The sequence below is a fragment of the Dipodomys ordii genome, unplaced genomic scaffold (genome assembly GCF_000151885.1).
Source record: "Dipodomys ordii isolate 6190 unplaced genomic scaffold, Dord_2.0 Scaffold21, whole genome shotgun sequence".
NCBI classification, from domain to species: Eukaryota; Metazoa; Chordata; class Mammalia; order Rodentia; family Heteromyidae; genus Dipodomys; species Dipodomys ordii.
This window is the reverse complement of record NW_012267237.1, coordinates 9,440,836-9,462,997: the sequence shown is the minus strand read 5'-3', so window position 1 is coordinate 9,462,997 and position 22,162 is coordinate 9,440,836. Positions and strand designations below refer to the sequence as shown.

The window sequence follows — 22,162 nt, the reverse complement described above, 5'->3', positions numbered from 1 at the left end:
GGCCAGCTCAGTGCAGGGCAGCTCTGCGCTCTGGGTCACAATGCGGAGTGTTCAGTTTCCTTCTACATAAAGAGTAACACTTTCTTCTACTTTCCAGCATTCCACTGAACTGGGTGCCATACTAACTCAGCAGAACTCACAGGAACTTTCCAAAGTCTCATGACATGCTACAAGACTTAAAGGAACCAGTATTCTAACTGCCTTCCGCTCCCCGCCATTTCCACCCAGCCCCAGGGCTCAGGGCTTCGCTTAGGAGGACCAGCCAGGCTGGCATGCTGGATGTTGGTTGGAGCCATCCTTGTCCAGCCTTTGACCCACTAACCTTTAGGTCCAGGTGTGCTATCCTGCAGTTGTGAAGGTATCGCACAGCTTCCAGAACCTCCCCCAGGTGTGCTCTGATCTTCCCTTCAGTGAGGCTTCCCCATCGTACCACACAGTCCAGGAGGCGGCCCTGGTCAGCCCTGCAGGAGGGGGAGAGGGGGAGGGAGGTTGTCACAATGGGCTTCCACTTACAGACCCATGCAGCTCAGCGAGAGGTCAACGCCTGGTGCTGGCCCTCACTGTGAGTGCCTCATCAGTATGTCGGGCATCGCTGGACAAGGAGGCTGAGTTTTCACATTCTCACTGTGAAAATTCAAGTGGGAACAAGGATCTCAGCCATCAGGGAAAGCAGGTGGACAAGAGTGTCAGTCAGGACTCAAACCCTCCTGTGGCAAGCTGCTGGACAGCACCTGGCACACAGCAGGTATTCTGCAGGTGTCTGTGCAGGAAAGAAAGGGGCACTCTGCCTGCCCAAGCCTTGGTTTCCTCCTGTGTACAGAGGCTGGATGAGGTTGTGTGTCCTGAGATGGCAGGACAAGATCATGTAGTAAAGAGCCAGATGTAGCCATACAGGAAGTGCTTAATGTTCCAGTCAAGTTTTCCTACTTTAATTAAAAACCCCAAACTTGGCATTATGCTTGCTCAACTGTATTCTACGACTTTAGTCAGGCTTCCTATTTGCTGGTTATTTGGAGATATCTTGCAGACTGTTTTGCCAGGCTGGTTTTGAATTGTGATCCTCCAGGTTTCAACCTCCTGAATAGCTAGGATTACAAGGTGTGGCCAACAGCACCCAGCTGAATTTAATTTTTAATGTTAAAATTAAGTATCATCCATGTGTGTGGACTAAAAGCTTTCCACCAATTCACTTTATTCTCAACACTCTCTGAAAAAAGGCTTATTTTGCCCTTGTTATAGAGTTGAGGAAACTCAGGCCAGAAAAGGTATAACTTTCCTAAGGTCCCATAAATAGGCCAAGGGCTCGCTGAATCCTGGGATCAGTGCAGCCCTGTGCAAAACAGGAATGTATAGAAAGAATAGCAACCTGTAATTAATGGGAATATGTTATGAAGTTCTTAACTGTGTTGTTAAAATTAATTCTGTCACTAGTATAATGAGGTCAAACCAAATAATTTTCAAGAAAAAAAAAAGAAATAGAAGATGCAGAGTAGCTCAAGATGAGCACATGCTAGGGCACTGGTCTTTACCCTAGTGTGGTGAAAAAAGAAAAAAATAACAGCTGGGCAAATTGAAGCTTTAGACCAGAAATGGAGGAGACTTGTCAAGGATTTTGAGCCACAAAACTCTACCAGTTGAGCCACACCTCCAGCCCACCATTTGGAAAATCTCCATCTGTTGTTCTGTAGGTAGAGTAGGATTGATAGGGTAACCAAGGGGTCAGGTGGTGGAAGAGTCTCCTGTACTTGCAGGGACTCCCTCAGGGCCTTGCACCTGGCACTGAAGCTTGTTAAAATCCCTGGGGGAGCCACGCGCCGGTGGCTCATGCCTGTAATCCTTGCTACTCAAGAGGCTGAGATCTGAGGATCTCGGTTCAAAGCCAGCCCGGGCAAGAAAGTCCATGAGATTCTTATCTCCAGTAAACCACTAGAAAACCGGAAGTGGCGCTGTGGCCAAGTGGTAGAGCGCTCACCTTGAGCTGAAGAGCACAGGGACAGCACCCAAGCCCAGAGTTCAAGCCCCATGATCGACAAAAAAAAAAAAAAAAAAATTCCTGGGGGAAAAGGCACAGCAGCTTGTGCCAGAAAGGAGCCCCAGGCCCGGGGGCTCACAGGAGGGGCCTGGTCTGGTCTTTCCACAAGTAAAGGCTCAGTGTATCCCCAGGACAGCAGTCCACAGAAGTCTTCCATGAGCCAGTGAGTGCACTGAGCATGAAACTAGCTGGCAGGCCTGGCCAGCCGGCTTGTTCTTCGTACATGCTGCTGGGTTCCCCTCTGGCTCTATGAAGTGTCTCCCATTCCAGGGACAGGGTCTGGAAAACTGTGTTTCTGGGCCCTAGGGGACGATTTTAGAAATGCAGTACTGGATTGTTAGGTTCTTCTGAGACATCCACTTCCCCCAGGATACTGGGTAGGGTGGTAGGCCAGACCCAAGGTTTTTAGGCCTTGCAAGAGCATTGCCATATGAAGAGTATAGGGTGGATAGGATGGATGCATTTACAATCTCTTTTCTTCCTTCTTTCTGTTCTTTGTCTTCCTTCCCTTCCTTCCTTTTTACTTAAGACAGGATCTTTCCAGGTATGATCCTTCTGATTCTACTTCCTAAGTGTTAAGTTTATAATTTCTTTTTATAAAAAATTGTATTTTCATTATCTTTAAGTAGTAGTACAAAGGAGCGACAACAAATCAGTTCATAAGTGCGCCATGCATCTTGACACAATTTTTTTTAAAGCTCTAACAATTTAATTATTTATTAAAAAAATTTTTTTTAGCTGGGTGCTGGTGGCTCATGCCTATAATCCTAGCTACTCAGGAGGCTGAGATCTGAGGATTGCGGTTCAAAGCCAGCCGGGGCAGGAGAGACCGTGAGACTTCGATCTCCAATAAACCACCAGAAAACTGGAAGTGGCGCTGTAGCTCAAGTGGTAGAGCGCTCGCCTTGAGCTGAAGAGCTGAGGGACTGTGCCCAAGCCCATGACCAACCAAAAAAAAAATTATTATCTTTAAGTGGTTGTACAAAGAAGTTCCCATTCTACAAAACAGTATATGAATACAAAGTTGACGCAATTTCGCAATTTCTTAAAAAAAAAAGAACATAATAAAACAATACCAGGTGCAAGGCCCTGAGGGAGTCCCTGCAAGTGAAGGCGAATCTTCTGCCACCTGACCTCTTGGTTACCCTATCAATCCTACTCTCCCTACTGAACAACGGATGGAGATTTTCCAAATGATGGGCCAGAGGTGTGGCTCAACTGGTAGAGTACCTGCTGAGTAAGTGTGAGGCCGAGTTTAATCCCCAGTGGTTCATGCATATAACCCTAGCTACTCAGGAAGGTGAGATCTGGAGGACTGTAGTTCAAAACCAGCCAGAACAGGCAAGTCAGTGGGATTCTTATCTCCAACTCACCACCAGAAAACTGGAAGTAGAGCTGTGGCTCCAAGTGGTTGAGAGCTAGCCTTGAGCAAAAGAGCTCAGGTACAGTGCCCAGAGCGTCTAAGCCCCATGACTAACAAACAACAACAACAACAAAACCCACCCCTCCCCCCAAAACCCCCAAACCTTTACTATCTTTCCTCAGAGAAGAAACAGAATCAATAAAAGTGCTTGGAGTTGAGGCCAATGATTACAGAGGGAAGAAAGTCAGGTGTACGCACATCTCCAAAACCAAGACGTAACTGGTGGGAGTCTCGAAGGTGTCAAGGAGGCCAACGAGGAGGGGGTGCTGGAGGTTCTGCAGGATGCCAAGCTCATGGGTGACCTGGTCACGCTTCATTAACTTCTTGTTTACAAACTTTGTGGCCACTGCTCGTTTTGTTCCTTTCTGATCACATTTCTTAACGACAGCAAATCTGCCCCTGTAAAATATGTTAAAATAATTTTCAGAGAGCTCTGAGGAAAAGACTTATTTATGGACTGCACAGAGGGCCACTTCCGTGGGTGCTTCCCCAACTCCAGTCCACACTGTGGGAGAAGATGCGGTGCCATGAAGGTCTAACACCTGTGTTTGTCCAAACCTCTCCACTGCCACACCTTTCCTCCACCCTACAGCCTCCATTTCTCATGCCAGGACTGTGCAGGCCCGATGGCTTCCTGACCGCTGAGAATGACAGAAGTGACAGCACCAGGGCTCCTTGGCTGCCTCCACCTCCATCCTCATCACCACTCTCATCATCAGAGGGTGGGGTGAGTGGATCAGAGCCTCCTGGGAGCACCCTTTACACACTTGTTGAAAGGGACATCTGCAGTGGTCCTGGCCTTGCACTGGAGGGCAGGCAAGCTGTCCCCAAGTTCACTATCAGGGACCCCGGAGCTGTACTCCATACCCACACCAGAGCCCTAACAGCACTGTAACGTTATCTGGATAAGATGACCTAAGGCACCAGGCTCAAGCCTGCTGCCCTACCAGATTAGATCTGGACAGCAAGGAAGACTAGTGCACTGGGTACAGATGAAGACTATGCATAAACCTGTGATGGGCAGCTGAGGTGGTTTACAGATGCCACCGCTTGCTATTCCCACTGGAAGTGGGGTTCCTTCTCAGCTTCCCAGTAACTGAGCAGCTGCCCTATGGATGCAATGCAGTTGTTGGTCTCTGAGGCAGAGTTTTAAGGGGCTTTGTCGTTTTTGCTCGTGCCATCATGTGAGAAAGTCCAGAGTAAATGTCTATGTAGACAGAAGCTGGAGTCCTGGGCAGGGTGCCCTGAACATGGGAGGTGTGGTATGCCAGCTGGCTGAGCTCTGCAGAGATGGACAAACTATCTTCCCAGTCAATCAAGCTGCAGCACTAGGAGGATGGACATACCCCTACTGGTAAGATAGTGAATGGGGTGGACTTAGTATGCTGCAATATGTAACTGGGAGGTACTTCACTGGAGTCAGGTGACCAAGTGTGGCCACTGGAATGTAGGAGGACACTGCTGGTGGAGTTTCCTGGAAAGCTTTTCAGAAGGAATAAGGCCAGTGCTCCTGCTTCCTTCCCTTCCTCTTCTGCCCATGGAGCACAATGCCTGGAAGTGCAATGCTCAAGGGAGCCTGGCTATCTGGCATTACTGAACCACCTGGCCGAGGCTGCCTCTTCTTTCTTTCTTTATTTTTTGGTCGGTCGTGGGGCTTGAACTCTGGGCCTGGGCACTGTCCCTCAGCTCTTCAGCTCAAGGCGAGCGCTCTACCACTGGAGCTACAGCGCCACTTCTGGTTTTCTGGTGGTTTATTGGAGATAGGAGTCTCACAGTCTTTCCTGCCCAGGCTGGCTTTGAACCGCAATCCTCAGATCTCAGCCTCCTGAGTAGCTAGGATTACAGGCGTGAGCCACCAGCGCCTGGCCGAGGCTGCCTCTTCTGAGAAAGCAGCCCCACTATGTTGAAACCTCTTTCTTAGTTTGGGTCATGGGGATCCTGATAATCCATCTGATTATACAGCAATTCTTTTAAATCTACATGCACAATCTTTCCCAACAGGGCTTCCACAAAACAAATCCCACAAGAAGCCTGTGTCCTTCCTCCGAACTCTCCAGAGGGTGCACCTAGATAGCACTCTTCTAGAAGCACAGAAGGGAGGCTCGTTCATTCCACCCATGGAGAGCCCATGGCCTACAAACTCCATTCTCCCTGGGAACCAAGCTGAAAGCGGCTTCATTTCTTCTTCAGTGTTCTACCCCAGGGCCCTCACATGTTAGTCTCAGCACACAAGACTGCACCTTCTACTGTTGGTAACATACCCATTTAACTTTATTAACCCAGGGGGTCTGGTTTTCCCTCCTACCTGCCAAGCTCAGCCACTTCACTGTAGAAGGAGTCAAAATTGTCCTTCCAGGTCACCATGATCCCATCACTTCCTGGACCTACAAGAAAAGCATCTTGGTGAGAAATCACAGACCTGCAGTGCCCGCCATGACAGCCACACAGCCTCTAAACATCTTAAATGCAGATCACTGAAGTGAAGATGCGTTATAGCGTAACACATCCACTGGATGCTGAGACTTGGCATGAAGCAAGAATGTAAGATATCTCCGGGAAAATGTACAGACTATTGATCTTATGTTAGAATCCAGTGGTACAAATATGCTAGATTAAATTAAATGTGCTGATGAAACTAACTTTACTGTTTTAAAAATATGATCTTTAGAAAAAATACAAAACTTCATCTATGGCTTTCATTTTATTACTAATGGCCAGTGTTGCTTTAGGTAGTTCCCTTTCCTTCACCTGGCTTGAAGCTAGGCCTCCTTTTCATAACCACCAGAAATCGTGGGATTGTGACTACAGGATTTAAGTTAATAAATAAAAAAGACACTGCAGACAAAGACAGAACTTTATCATACAAGTGCCAGATTAAAAGGAATGCAGTATTATGTACGTACAAGGAAAATAAAACATTCTTTCTATATTCTTCCTGCAGGAATAATCATTAAGCCTCTTATTTTGTAACCAGGTGACCCAGTTGCCAGATGACGCCAGGAAGAACGGCTTCTATCACAGTCTCAAGCTTTCCTTGGATTCTGGACACTTCCTCTGGCCTCAGTCCACTTAGTTCCTCCTTCATCCTCTCACATGCCCTGTGGCCCAGCTCAGCTAGAGTATGTGCTCATCTTTACCCTCACCTGAGTACTGGCCAGGTCATCAACAGGCATGTCTTTCCTTAAACCACAGCGAATGATTTGTCTTCAAGGCTCGGTGTGGTAAAGCCACTTCCTCCTGTACCTTCCCCATGCCACCCATAGCTGGAAAAGTGTCTCCCCCATGGCAAGAGAGTTAGCAGCCTGCGGGAAAGTCCTCAGCCAGAACTGCTGTTGCAGGAGCCCTTGAGGGTTCCACTCGACTGGAATGAGCCCAAATGTGTGGCCTCAGAGGTAGCAGCCCAAGAACACCAGAGCGCAACTCCTCACTGAAGCAGACAGAGGAAGCAAGGCCTTCATTTCAATCACTACCCCAGAGTACACAGTGCGTATGGTCTGTTTTTGTCATAAATGGAGTAACTCTTACTCCTTTCGAGTGCTTTGTTGATGATGATGCTAGTCACTCTGGAATAATACTTTCTAACTGCACTGTAGAAGAATTACTGCACGAGCCTCATTTATGAAGCTAGTATATTAGGTAATTTTGAAGTGCCTATTAAATCCAACTAAGAAATACTGGAGGGGGCTGGGAAGGTGGCTCAGTGGTAGAGTGCCTGCCTTGCATGCATGAGGCCCTGGGTTTGATTCCTCAGTACCACATAAGCAGAAAAAGCCGGAAGTGGTGCTGTGGCTCAAGTGGTAGAGTGCTAGCTTTGAGCTGAAGAGCTCAGGGACAGCGCCCAGGCCCAGAGTTCAGGCCCCACAACCGACAAAACAACAACAACAAAAACCTGGATTTTAGCCTATAGAGCATTTTTCCTTCTTTATTTTTCACTGAAATGGCTTGCATACTCTTCTGTGTTCAACAGTTTTAAAACTAGCTTTAAGTAGTGTACAAAGGACGCTGCCATTTAACAAGGCAGCATCTTGATCAGTGTTACCCATTCAGCATTCTCACTCCCTTTGGCCCAGCAATTTTGTTTCTTAAAAAAATATTTTTATTCAAATATTGAGTATATGCAGAAAAGTGTATCAAATGTAAAAGTCATTTTTGACTACAAGCTAGTTCAAGAAACAGCCAGAAAGAGCTGGGCAGTGGTGGCTCACACCTATAACCAGCTACTCAGGAGGCTGAGATCTGTCTGAGGCTAGCAGTCTGAAGCCAGCCTAGGCAGAAAAGTCCCTTTGAGACTCTTATCTCCAATTAACCACTTAAAAACCAGAAGTGGCGGAGTGGCTCAAGGGGTAGAGTGCTAGCCTTGAGCACAAAGAGGCTCAGGGACAGCACCAGGCCCAGAGTTCAACCTCCAACCAGTGCCACAGACCCTTGGTCCCTCTTATTCACAGCTTCTCTTTCTTATTAAGTGAGACATATTCCTAACCTGTTTTCTTCCCACCATCCTTGAATTATGGGCCTGCATAAGTCTGAGGTGATGGGACTCAGCACTCTGGTTCAGAATTCCCTCTCACAGCTGGGCACTTCTGTAGGCAGTGCGCCTCCAGCAGCTCTCCTGCTCTGAGCCAACCACAGTGCACAACCACCTTGTTCAGGGAGACAGCCAGGGCCAGAAGGAATTCAGACACAGAAACTAGACAGTGCGTAGGGAGCGAACAACTTCAACACAGACAGGACAAGTGCCACTAGTGTGACTAGACTGAATTAAATCATCCAGGTCTGCAAATAAAACTTCTTACAACAGGCGATTTTGAAACAGGACTCACATCTGCTGCTCTTAACTTTCTGGAGTAACTTATTAAAAACAATCCACTATGTAACATCTATGACTTTAAAAAAAAGATAAAAAAAATCAGGCTGGGAATGTGGCCTAGTGGTAGCGTGCTTGCCTCACATGCATGAAGCCCTGGGTTTGATAACTCAGCACCATATAAACAGAAAAGGCTGGAAGTAGTGCTGTGGCTCAAGTGGTAGAATGCTACCTTGAGCAAAAAGAAGCTCAGAGACAGTGCCCAAACCCTGAGTTTAAGCCCCAGGACTGGCAAAAATATAAAAAAAAAAAAAGTCCATGATTCCTAATTTTCAAATTTCAAATTTTTCTTTCTTTTGCCATAATTCAAAAAGCAGAGCATGGTTTTTTTTTGTTGTTGTTGTTGGCCGTGGGGCTTGAACTCTGGGCCTGGGCGCTGTCCCTCAGCTCTTCAGCTCAAGGCGAGCGCTCTACCACTTGAGCTACAGCACCACTTCCGGTTTTCTGGTGGTTTATTGGAGATAGGAGTCCTCTCTCCTGCCCGGGCTGGCTTTGAACCGCAATCCTCAGATCTCAGCCTCCTGAGTAGCTAGGATTACAGGCGTGAGCCACCAGGGCCCGGCTCTGCAGAGCATGTTTTGAATTAAGAAGTTTAATAAGAATTAAAACACATGATTAAAACTTATGGGTCAGGTTCTAGACAGTTCTGCTTACTGGCCACACTCAGGGTAAGGTGATCAAGAACTCATTTATCTTTCAGTTGAGACTTTTATTTCCTCTGTTGGAAGCAGCTCCCATACCTGGAGTAGATGGAGGGTGGATGAGAATGCTCAGCTGCCTATGTTGTACAGCCTGTGCTTTCTTAGCATCTACCCATGACAAGCATCATTACAGGGGACTATGAGCATGCCTAAGCTGAGTTCTGTACAGTTCAGCCGAGACACCCCCAGCTCTCCTCTCCTTGGCTCTGCCTTCTGAGGGTGCCAGGGCGGGTAGGTCTTGTGGGCACCAAAGAGCCACTGGAGCCTGGCCCTCTTTGAAGGCTGGCAGAAACCTCCCTGTGCCCCCTTTTCTATCCCCAAGGTCTACTGTTGGGATCTGGGACAGACCTAGCGCTCTACTATAGAACCTTCTCCCCTTCCCTTTCTGAGTGCCATCCTAGGGTCGGGCACTGTCCCTCAGCAGCTTCTTTTATTCAGTTAGCTGTCTACCACTTGAACCACAACTCCACTTCTGGCTTTTTGGTAGTTTACTGGAGATAAGAGTTTCACAGACTTTCTTGCCCAGCCTGGGTTTGAACCATGATCCTCAGATCTCAGTCTTATGAGTGGTTAGGCTTACAGGCATGAGCCACTGGTGCCTGGCCCCCTTCTTTTTCTTCTTTTAACTCATATCCTTGTGTCCCCTGTGCTCCTTTCCCCATGACACCTGAGACTGGGACCTGTTCCCTGTGCCTATTCTGGAAGGTACTCCTTCAGCAGGGACCTGGTTTCTATCAGTTAGTGACTTCTCGTTCCACATGTCAGATCACCCAAGTGTGGGGCACATGACAGACTTCAGGAGATGGCACAGAAGTACGCACCAGCCCAGGGGACTTACCTAGAACTCTCACACTGGCTGAAGACGAGGCGGACCCCATGTCGTTTACAGCGATGCATGTGTAGATGCCGTCGTCTTCTGTGCTCACACCAACGATCTTCAGAGCAGCCTCCCCCAAGTCACTGCCACATGGGAGAGCACCATGCGTATCAGGAAGGCTTATCATCTCGGCACCCGTTCTGACCTCCCCTCATTTAGTCCCTACCACAATGAAAAGCTCAAGTACCACAGTTCAGACTGCATGCCCAGGTATGAACTGTGTCCTCCTGGACAGTGTCAGAGCCTTTCTGGTCACCATGTAATCAGATCGACTGTGTTCCCAGTCAGTGGACCCCTCTAGAGGGTCCCTTACCTGTATGAGATGTTGTAGTGGCCATCATTGTTCAAAGTGTTATGTTCAGGGCCCTTCCAAGTGATGGAGGCCTTGGGACGGCCACAGACACGACATCTCAGAACAACTGTCTCCCCTGTCTCACATGTGACCTCACTCAATGGGATGACGAATTCTGGGGGAACTGCAAAGGAAAGCAGTCGGTCAACACCGGTCACCCTTGGTTCCTTTCCATATCCTTCCACACCCCGCGCCCCCCCTGGACCGCTAATGCACTTAAACAAGACGCACAGACCTATGATCACCAAGATTGGAGGCAAGACAACAGAACTCACCGTCATAAATGTAGTTGGGGTTGAGAAGCTGAAATGGAAAAGGGAAACAGGTATTTAGTAAAAACTTGAGATACTTTAAGATAGGTTACTAAGATTCCAGAACTTGGCTTGCCTGAAAATTAACAAAAACAGAGTACCTTTCATGGTGTTAAATGTATCCAAAAATTGGTGAGCTTTACTCTTCCTGCCCATCAACACAAACAGGTATTTAAATCTCCCACCTTACAGGCTGAGTCCAGTTGGGGCTGGATCTCTTCTCAAAGCAGAAGGGACCCTGACCCAGGGTGCTTTCCGGCGGTATTTATTTTTTCTCCAGGCAAAACAATGTGGTTTTCAAAAAGAACTAGCTACACCTGCCCTCAAGGAAACTTTAAGCTAAGATCCTGTACAAAGCATCTCATCACTTCCTCCTGGCCTAGGGAGAAGCAAGGAAGTCTGAGCCACAGCTTCTCTGCATTCTGTTTCGGAGAATCCAGGCTTTTCCTCTGGGAATGGAACCATGTGTATTAAAGCCATGTGGGCACCTGGTTCCTGGCGACACACACCTCACGCCAGATAGACAGGACAGCCTGAGAGGCTGCTAATGAGGCCTGGCAGGACATTACTTAGGGGGAAGGTAGGAGGCAAGGCACGAGCCCAGCTCTGTGAGTCCAGCCCTGTGCAGCTGTCCCCTCCCCTGACTGCCTGCCTGCCTGCCTGCCCTCAGAGGGATTTCACACACCTTCACCGACACCTTGTTGCTGAGTCCTTCCCGTGATTTCCGGTAGCCATTCTCTAACTTGCCTTCCCTTTTGCCGTCTTTGTCCTTTTTCTCAGATTTTTTCCTTAAACGGAGTGCTGTGTGCCAAGATGTTGACTTCCTATGGAGGAAAAGCAAAAACTGTTTGCATTACGCCTTGTCAACAATACAAACTGAAAGCACTGAATATTCAATATTCATGCTGTACAAAGGGACTGAAAATCCTTTAGTAACTGCAATCTCCATCAAATAGAACTTGAGAGTGATATACCTAAAAAACGAGATTAAACAACAATTTCATAAAAGAAAATGTTAAGAATTAAAATAAAAAGAGGCATGTGATAGTTAATTTTGCATGCCAACTTGACTGGACCAGAGTATCCAGAAATCTGGTCAAACATTCCCGGTGCTTCTCTGAGGACTTTTGGGTGAGATGAACATATTTTAATGTGCGAAGTTCATTGCTTTCCTTTAAGTGACCAGCGAAGGCATGGTTAGGACCAGCCTGGCCTGGGCTGGTTGCAGTTAAGTGGCATGGCACTTGCCTAATGTGCTTAAGACCCTGAGTTCAAGTTGTAGCACTGCAAAACCAAAACAAACAAAACAAAAACCACATCACAAGCAGGAGGAGGCTGTTTCTCTACTGGCGGAGCCGAGTCCTCAAAGTAAGTATACTTACTTCTCCATATATAGACCCTATTAGTCCTTTTTTCCTGATGAGTCTTAATGCAGGGTTTAAGAATATAGTTTGAAGCCAGGCATCAGTGGTTCACTCTTTTAATCCTAGCTAATCAGGAGGCTGAGATCTGAGGATCACAGTTCGAAGCCAGCCTGGATAAGAAGGTCCATAAGAACCTTACTTCCAGTTCACAGAAAAAGCCAGAAATGGTGCTGTAGCTCAAATGGTAGAGTGGCAGCCTTGAGCAAAAGAAGCTTAGGGACAAAGCCCAGGCCTAGATTATAAGACCCAGGACTGGCAAAAAATGAAACAAAGAAACAAAAACAAACAACAACCCCTTCTTCCCGCCCCCCCCACCCCCCAGCAAAGTCCAGAGATTGTTACTGACACACTGGTGCAGCTGCACAGCTGACTCCAGACCTGTATTTGGTCTTTGTGACATAAAAAGTACAAAGTAAGCCAGGCACAATGGCTCACATTTGTAGTCTTAGCTATTTGAGAGGCAGAGATCAGGAGGACTGTGGTTTGAGGTCAGCCTGAGCAAAAATGAAGAACCCATTTCAACCAAGAAGTTGGGGCCTGACAGTGTCTTTGGTACCAACTATGTGGGAGGCATAGATCACTGTGTAAGGCTAGTCCTGGACAAAAACGGGAGGCATCTGAAAAATAAAGCAAGAAAGGGTTGGGCTGTAGCTCAAGTAGTATAATGTCTGCTTAGCAAGTGTGAGACCCTGAATTCAAACCCTAGGTCCTAAAAAGTCACAGAATTCTGTTAACAGTCATGATTAAGCACAGTTAAGCATTTCAGGGAGAGTCAAGGGAAGGGAATAGTTTTAAAAATCAGCACTGATAGTATAAAGACAGTGTCAACTGCAGCAAAACCATTTCAGATTCTTTTTCAAGACAGGTTCCCATTATGAATGTTTCCTTGAACACCCCTGAGAGTAAGTTAGGGGTGTTTAGAAGGGCGTCTGCCTCTACCCAACAACGTCAGGGACTCTTGTGACTTGAGAAAAACTGTTTCAAAATACAGGTTACTAGAGGACTGTAGGAAGCTAAACCCGAGGGGTGGAAGGACACGGTGTTTTCACTTTCAAGTCAGGTGAACTTTAGGAACAGACCCTGGCCCAGCTTTCCCTTCACAGTGCTCCAACCCTCCAGGGTCTTTCTTCTCCCAGTGTACAGAGCCCTGCCACATGGCTGGCTTCACTCTGAGCACTCACTTGAGAGTCCCATCAGGGTTCTCCATAATGACTGCACTGGTATGGCCCAGGACAAAGCCCGGAATCCAGCCCTCGGCTGCAGGGCACTGGTCAGTGGCGGCTCGGAACACCAGAAACATGTTCTGCTGGTTGCTGGCCAGAATTTGAACGACCTCTCCTTGATAGACGCTTATCTCATCCTCCTTCACTGCCGTGTAATCGTGTGTCACCAGCATGGTGGAGATGTTGCTACTGCTGCTACTTTCACTCTGGAGAGGAAAAGATGAAGAGAACAAGGCAGATAGGCACTGAGCTAAGATGTGATAGCAGCGGTCACTGCCCCACAGCAGGGCTCATCAGACAGAGAGGGCATCAGCTTGCTCAGCAACGCTTTTCCAGCAACTGAAAGCCAAGACCACTCTGGACAGCAATTTAGAAACAATCTCCAAAGCCACTGTAATGATCATACTTTACCCTGGGAGTCTGATACTGTTTCAGTTCATTTCCTTTTGCTTTCCTAGGAGTAGCCAAGTCATCATGGAGATCCCAGTTTAGAGAATGTCCAACCCCCAACAGTAAACTAGGAAGTTTAAAAGGTGCAAGAGTAGCACTTCAGCTCACTGGCAGATCAGATAATGGGGATATCCCTCAATCTTTCTGGTGAAATGTCTACTGGGAACGTCTATTCCCGAACCATAGGCTGCGGGCCTGCCTAACTGCTTCTACCTCTTTTCCTCTTTATAAAGAACAGTGTGGCCAGGCCCTGGTGGCTCACGCTTGTAATACTAGCTGATCAGGAGGCTGAGATCTGAGAATTGTGGTTCAAAGCCAACCCGGGCAGGAAAAGTCTGTGAGACTCTTATCTCCAATAAAACACTAGAAAACCAGAAGTGGTGCTGTGGCTCAAGTGGTAGGGTGCTCGCCTTGAGCTGAAGAGTGCAAAGACAGCATCCAAGCCCAGAGAGTTCAAGCCCCACAACTGACCAAAAAGAAAAAAGAACTTGTGGACCCTGGAAAGCACATCAACTACTCTTTTGCTCCTCAGGATAGTTGCTGTCTCTATTATGTCCCTTAGTGGGTGGTCGTCTTATCGAGTTTGCCAGATTCAAGTGTCCCCAGCATTTGGATGCCATGGACCACAGTGTTAAGAGTGTTGCTTGGTCCTAGTATTGCCATTTGGACTTCAGTGACTCAGTCAATATGCAAGAATGCAAGAGTAAAACAAAGATGATTTCTTATGGCCACCTCCCCAGGCTCACAAGCTGAGTAGAAGCAATACAAGCAGCGGGTATCTGTCCCAAAGTTGTATCTAATGAGCTGCATGTCCCCACATCCCCTCTTTTAAACCCCCGTTTCTGTGATCTGGTTAAAGTACTTCCACACTGCTGCTGACTCTGCAGATGCCAGCCTCTGCTGGGCTCTCAGACAAGTGTGCAGCAAACAACCCTGACACAGCCCCTCTCGTGAGCCTGGGTCCCACTGAGCCAGCTGAAGGGACAAGTAAGAGGAGACCTTTCTGTCAGCCTCTGTGAGGCCAAGCCTGGGAACTGTAGAGACCAGGGCTGTGGATATAACTTGCAGTGAGCATTAAATAGAACACAGAGCAGCTACCATGAGCATCTACAGAAGGGTCTGGGGCTGGTTCCTCTCCCTCGTGGAAATCTCCTGCTCGTCTGTGACCTTTTAACTCAAAGGGTACCATGCATGTCAGGCTTCAGTCTCTGCCTACTCATTTAGACAATCCTATTTTAGCAGGTTCTTTAATATTGATTAAAATATTAAAATGTTATCACTGAATAGTTTTGAGATCACACTGCCAAATGTGCTACAAAATGTAAACGCAAGACTTCTGTGGCACAGCTGCTTTGTTTAGTAAGTCATACCAGGGTATATTTCATAATTTCCGTATTTGCTCACAATAATCATAGCTATTAACTTTTGTGAACCCAACTTCTGTGCTAGGCTATGAGTTAGGCATTTCAAATCCATCAACTTACATTCTCACAAACTCCCACCCTGTCAGTGGGCCTAGTCATCAGTCCCCCGAATGGGAGATGGTAGGTAAGTAAGCAAAGACCACCTGTAAGTGGTGGAGTGGCTGGAGTGCCTGGAGCGGCTCCAATGTGTGGGCACTTTTGTTGCTGCCCAGGAGATGAGCAGGAGGAAAAGCTCACAGAGCCAGCGGAAGCAAGGGCCAGCTTCATTCACTCTGCTCTCAGGAGAACTTCGCAGAGGAAAGATGCAGTGGCAGGTCAGACAGCTGCTAGGCTGTGACCCTACAAGTCGATAAGGGAAAGAAGGCTCTGCTGATCTGCAATGGCTACCAGCTCCAATAGGTGGAGGCAGCAATGGTTTGTTTTTAAACAGCAGAATGGTGGAAAGCAGTATAGGACATTTTAAAATCCCTACTTTGGGCCTTTCAGTCTTCCCAGCCCCTGCCCCCTCCCATTTCTGTGAGGCAGTTTCCCTTTCCTAGTTGCCTATCACTAAGAAAATGCAGGAGGCATTTACTGGACTGTTTGCTACTGGTAGACTGTGCCTTTTCTCAGGACTGATCATCCACAGCTAGAGCTAGGCTGTGGTCTTTAATCCATGTCTACTCTGTAATGTCCAGAGAAGACCAGCACTGGCTCCTGTGTTGAACAGGGATTGATTTGGAGACCTAAGTCTAAAAACTTCTCTTGTGCTTACTGGGAATGTGTCCAGGTTAGGATGAAGTCAACAGACGACCGCAGGCGGTTTTGTGCGGGCGGCAGCTCTAAGAGCAGGCCTGCATAGAGTAGACTGAGGTGCGGACGGGTGGGGTTCATCCCTGGACTGTCTGCACCTTCTTTTCTAAAACTGCATTTGGACGCTCACTGCCCACCTAGAACTTGCAATCTAGCTGTAGTCTCTCTTGCTGTGTGAAACACAGCGAGGTGTTTATAGCAAAGTCCACCACAGAAGATACCTACTCAACTCTTACATTTGAGGATAGGACACAGTGTAAATAAGGATGTCAATGCCCACTGCTTACTTTCTTCCTCCATTAACTATGAAGTTTAACAAAACCACAGGTGATGTGAATTTAACAAAATACCAAAAATGGGAGCAAAGGATAAGACCAAATCAGCCTGAATGAGGAGTTAACACAACTCCAGAGGAAAGATGAAGACATGCAAAAGCACCAATTTTTTCATATGTACAGAGATAGAGAGACACAGACCCTTTCAGGGAAATGTATTTAAAAATTTATAAAGCAATCAAACAGACTTATTAGAACAGTTCTATTCACTCATGCATGCCTTCAGGAAAGGGTTATGGGCCAGGTCATCTCCCACGTAGGAAAGCAGTGGGAGGACAGTGAGGAAGTCACAGAACAGGGGGAAAACCCAGAACAGCCACCCTTCTGCTTGAGAACACAAGGTAAGTGACAGACAGGAAAATGAGCAGGCCGGCCACCACAGTGGCACTCACACTACCCACAGCGCCCCCTGTTGGAGAGAGGTGAGACAGGCCACAGCCTGTCTGGCCTGGGTGCTGGCAGCCCCTGCCAGGTGCACCAGTCTGTCTACAGCTCAGCTTTAGGTGGAGGGAACATTCCTGCTGGGCATAGTGTCTCCCACCCGTGCCATCTGCCAGCTTAGCTTGCTCTGGGTCGCTGTTAGAAGGTTTCTTGAAGGAGTATTGTTTTCATCAGGTGAGTCAAAAATGCTGCAAAGACAAACGCTTACTAATCTGTGAAGACTACCCTTTAAATAGCAGGTAAAGAGCAGGAAAAAAGACCTTTCAATAAAGAAAGCCCAAAAAATATCAAAAACAAAACAAAACAGCATGAGTGAGGCAGGGGCTAAAAACAGTTCCGAGATTCTGTGCTGATTGGAAAGATGAAAGTAATTAAAGATGCTACATTGAGAGTGTTAATGATCAGCGTTTTCTTATTAAGGAGACAGGAACAGAGCAAGGAGCAAGTTAGTGGAGATGAGAGCAGGTACTGTCCACAGTCCCAGCAGGGGTTAGCGGCGTCTGCATTCACTCGGTGGCTGTGTGTGCCTGTCCCGGCCTGCAGGGCATGGACACACACGCACACACAGAGAGGCCACAGGCGTGTCTACTTGCACAGTGCATGGGAGTGCTGGAGGAGGCGACTACTGCCACGGAGAGCTGGAGAGCTGGAGTTAGTACGGAGGAGGGCGGCGGCGACACAGAAGGTTTAGAAGAGCTGGTAGGACAGAGGCGATGGGGAGGTAGGCGCAGGCTCCCAGGCGTTCTTACCCCGTTGCTCTGTGTGGACTGCACAGACTGCTCACTGGCCGAGGAGCACGTGCTCATGCGGTCTGTGTCCTTGCTGGGGGCTGCGTGCCGGTGTGTCTGCCGCTGGAGGGAGTCACTGTCCCCCGGGAAGGTGAAGGAGCCAGGTCGGCTGGCGGGGGAGGCAGGAATGGAGCTCCAGAAGGAGCCCCCCTTCTGCAGGGGACTGCTGGGGGGAAAGGCCTCCTTGCCCAAAGGAGAAGGGAAGGTGGTGGAAAGAGGAGAGTTCAGTGGTGAGATGGCGCCAGGCCTAGGCTTGCTCAGGGGCAGTGGGCCCAGGCTGCCCCGTGCTTCTTTGGCATTTCCTTCTTGGCTTGAACAAGAAGCATTCCCGGTGGTCTTTCTGGGGCTTTCCATCATCTTCATCTTGGGGATGGGCTCTGCTTCTCGTTCAGGACCTTCCGAGTCTCCACTTGTGGGGAGCCGGCTAGGCTGGCCAAGGCTGGCCTCAAGGGCCAGGCTGCTGGTGGAGGGAGGCAGTGAGGGGCTGGACGCGGACATACCTGACATCTTGTCTGCCTCTGCCTGGCTGGAGGCTGCAGAGGAGACCAGGGGGGGGTGGTGTCTGACAGGCTGCGGAATCCGGGAGGGCCTGCTCCTGCTTGAGCTGGGGACGCTGCTGCAGCTGCTGAGGCCACCGCCGTGACTGCTGCTGCCACCGCTGGAGGCCCCACTGCCACCACTGCCCCCACTCCCACTGCTGCCGCCCCCGCTGCTGCTGCCACCGCCCCCGCTGTGGTTCCTCTGGTACTCGATGGGTGATGTCAAGGCTGTGGGCATGCAAGACAAGCAGATGAGACTTAGTTAGGGCACCAAGAACAAGTGAACTGCACAACCTGCAAACAAAAGGATGTCCTAGGCTTGAGCATCCCACACCCAAGTCAGGCTCATTGAGGTACACCATGGCCTATGAATAGCTACACTTCTGGAGGCTTCAGTCTGATAGCAGTAATGGGTAGAGGAAAGCTCCTAAGGCCACTGCCCTGTTTCCTACAGAGGGAAGAGGGGCTGCACTGTCAGGAGTGAGCATCAGAAGGTACTGAACGAAGCCGAGAATGCTGAGATCAGTTCCTCAGAACTGGAAGGAACAGCTGCTGCCTCCCCACTGTGAAAATAGCTGTATGGCCCAGTGGCAATGGGAGGCCCAGCACTGCTAGGCTACAGTCCACTAGGACTCTGCATAGCGGGAAAGGGCAGTGTAACTTCGCAAGGAACAAGGTGTAGATAGGCAAAAGAAGAAAGTGGCTGAGGGGGAAGTAGCACCTCAGCTACCACACATGGGCATGACTTGCAGACCACCCAGTTCTTCAGGTGGAACAAATCAAACAAGGAAAGTTACATAGCTCCATTAGGTCATTTGCTGGTCAGGAAGCTGTCCTATCCCTCAATTTTAGCAATTTTATCACATGGTCTTCTGTAGGAAAACAGGAATCACAGAAATAAGATTTGTGGAAAGCCAGGTGCTAGTGGATCATGATTGTAATCCTAGCTACTCAGGAGGCTGAGATCTCAGGAGCAAGGTTTGAAGCCAGCCTAGGCAGTAAAGTCTATGAGATTCTTATCTCCAATAAACCACCAAAAAGCTGGAAGTGAAGTTGTGGCTCAATTGATAGAGTGTTAGCTAGCTAGGAACCTAGACATTGTGAGGAAAAACACTGGTGCCAGAAGCCCTTCACAAACTGTGCTGGTCAGGCATGGCACAGGATTAAGTGTGATCACGAGATTACCGTATCTAGCACTTCTGTCCATTCATGATTTTGTTCCTCAGAAACTTGTGTGGTTATCATCAATTTTAACATGATAGCTTAATCCTGCTTGCAAGCTGAGTTTGTATTTTTGAGTGTGTGTATGCCAGTCCCAGAGCTTTTGTGCTCAAAACTAGAGCTCTACCATTTGAGCCACAGCTCCATTTCTAGATTTCTTTGCTGGGTAATGAGAGAGAAGAATCTTTAGAGACTTTCTTGCCTGGGCTAGCTTTAAACCACGATCCTCACATCTCAGGCTTCTGAGTAGCTATGATTACAGGTATGAGCTATGGCATCCAGCTCTGAATTCATTCTTTTTATTTTTTTTAATTTTAATTTTATTTTTTTTGGGTCCGGTCATGGGCCTGAACTCTGGGCCTGGGCGCTGTCCCTCAGCTCTTCAGCTCAAGGCTAGCACTCTACCACTTGAGCCACAGCGCTGCTTCTGGCTTTTTTTCTTTTTTGCTTATGTGGTGCTGAGAAATGCAAGGCAAGTGCTCTACCACTGAGCCACCTTCCCAGCCCCAATGAATTCATTTTTTAAAAACAAAAATACAAGGATTTCCCAATGCTATGCTACTAACTGGTATTTAATACAACATTTAAGAATAACTTGTTTCAAATGCTGACTCGTCACCTACCACTCTATCTCTCGGTCTCCTCAACAGGGATAATGCCAGTGCTTGCTAAATAGTACCTAACAGCCCCTAACATATATGGTAATTGCTAAGCTGTTTCATTACTACCAATATGTGATGGGAGGGAGATAGACAAGAAAGATAAATATGCATTTGAGAGATAAAAGAGAATTTTTGAGTAATGGAATGCACTTACCATTTAAAAAATTGCGCTGGTTTTCTAAAATTTGGTTGATTTCATGGATCCATGTTTGCCGGACATTTGGACTGGATGAATGCAAAATGAAGGTCTCTACCACATCACCCGTCCTTGATGTCAGAGCAAATTTACAGGGATCATTTTCCACATTTTCTTCCAGGCAAAGACAACTCACCTTTAAAAGATTAAGATGTTACTCACAATAGCTAAGAGGTACAAGTAACTAAGTAACTGATGAATGGATAAGCAAAATTTTGCATAAGGAGCGAGTTCTTGCATATACTGCAATATAGAAAAACTTTGGAACATGCTGAGTGCCACAAGTTGCACAGAGGAAGAGATCTACTCTACGGTTTAACTTCTATGAGGTGAGACAGAAAGTGGAATGGCACTGCAGGGACTGCAGGGCAGGAACAGAGATTTAGTGTCTAATGAAAACAGAGCTGCCGTTCAGCAAGATGAAAAGAAGTCGGGAGTCTGATGGTTGCATAACAATGCAACCATTTTTAAAGATACTAAGTAGTACATTTAAGACAGTCAACTTTGTTACTGTTTACAATAAAAAAAAAGCAGATTTATCACCACTGGACAAATGCAAAGTGAAATTTCATCCTATGTCAAAGTGGAAACAATCACTTTTGGTGGAGCTGCCATTTTGCTTCCTCCGAAATCATGTAGAACAATCCAGAACTAAGCATCTGGAAACCAAAATGGTTGACATGCAATATTTTTTGAGACCCAACATGATCTTGGTGAAAATTCTGTAGCGGCCCTGTGCCTATAGACACAGGTGGGGCACCGGAACTCACACCTGTAATCCTAACTACTCAGGAAGTTGAGATCTGATGATTGCATTTTGAAGCCAGTCTGAGCAGGAAAGTTCATGAGACTCTTAACTCCAAGTAACCACCAAAAAGCTGGAAGTGGAACTATTGTTCCCTTGAGCACAAAAAGACTCAGCCATCGTAAAAGTACTCTGTAAAGTTACTTCAGGGTATTTGTATAAAGTGTTGAAACGTAAAGTGTATTTAGAACTAGGTCCCATCCTCAAAATCTCATTCAGTGTATTTGTGTGTATATTTAAATACTTGAATATTCTCAAACACTGAAGTTGGAAACGATGCTGGCTCCAAGTAATTCCGATAAGTGGAGATTGCAAAGCTTTTTAATGCCTTCTAAAATTTGGCAAGTGGGGATTATCAGGAGTGTAATGTTTTGACTAAGAGCTTGAACAATGAACTAGAAACATAGATGCAGGATTATGTTTCCAAGTTTATCATTTACTTCTACTTCTACAGGAATAAAATGACATTAAAAAATTTCAGGCATTCTATGTTGGCAATGTGAGTGGAAATGGAAGGGGAAAACTGGGAGAGAGTAAAGGAAGGGGTGATGTGCCTAAAAAGAAATGTACTCATCACTTAAACTTATGAAATAGTAACCCCTCTGTATATTACCTTTATAACAACAAAAAATTAAAAAAATTTGATTCTCACAAAACATGTGAAGTACATGTGGTATTACAATCGAAATATAAAACTATTACAACCCTACTGCACTGTTTGTGGGAGTGTAAACTTGTTCAACCACTCTGGAAAGAAGTATGGAGGCTCCTCAAAAGACTCCATATATATAGAGCTCCCTTATGACCCAACTTTTGGGCATTTACCCAAACAATCTCAAACATGGCCAAACTAAAGCTATCAGCACAACTCTGTTTACTGCAGCATTATTTACCATAGCTAAGATATGGAACCAACTCAGGAAAATGTTGTGCGTGCGTGCGTACATGCGTGTGTGTGTGTGTGTACAATGGAATTCTATGCTGCCATCTGAAAGAATGACACTGCTCCATTTGTTAGGAAATGGAAAGACGTGGAAAAAATCGTAATAAGTGAAGTAAGCCAGACCCAAAGAAATATAGGTCCCATAGTTTCCCCTGTTTGCAATAATTAGTATAAGTCTAGTATAATTTTTTTTTTGGGGGGGCACTGTCCCTCAGCTCTTCAGCTCAAGGCTAGCACTCTACCACTGGAGCCACAGCGCCACTTCCGGTTTTTTTGTTTTTGCTTATGTGGTGCTGAGGAATCGAACCCAGGGCCTCAGGCATGCAAGGCAAGCGCTCTACCACTGAGCCACCTTCCCA

At 47.1% G+C, this 22,162-nt stretch overlaps 1 protein-coding gene across 1 annotated transcript in view; it reads right to left on the bottom strand.

Moving 5' to 3' along the window:
- Trio (trio Rho guanine nucleotide exchange factor) overlaps positions 1-22,162 on the bottom strand; it is a 225,379-nt gene that overhangs the window by 2,483 nt on the left and 200,734 nt on the right. The window contains exons 46-55 of the mRNA XM_013013843.1: positions 20,014-20,191; positions 17,399-18,204; positions 13,166-13,413; positions 11,246-11,384; positions 10,525-10,552; positions 10,211-10,373; positions 9,859-9,980; positions 5,761-5,839; positions 3,654-3,854; positions 323-461 (exon numbers count right to left, since the gene is read on the bottom strand). Coding sequence (XP_012869297.1) covers positions 323-461; positions 3,654-3,854; positions 5,761-5,839; positions 9,859-9,980; positions 10,211-10,373; positions 10,525-10,552; positions 11,246-11,384; positions 13,166-13,413; positions 17,399-18,204; positions 20,014-20,191 — 2,103 coding nt within the window. The remainder of the gene's footprint in view (positions 1-322; positions 462-3,653; positions 3,855-5,760; positions 5,840-9,858; positions 9,981-10,210; positions 10,374-10,524; positions 10,553-11,245; positions 11,385-13,165; positions 13,414-17,398; positions 18,205-20,013; positions 20,192-22,162) is intronic.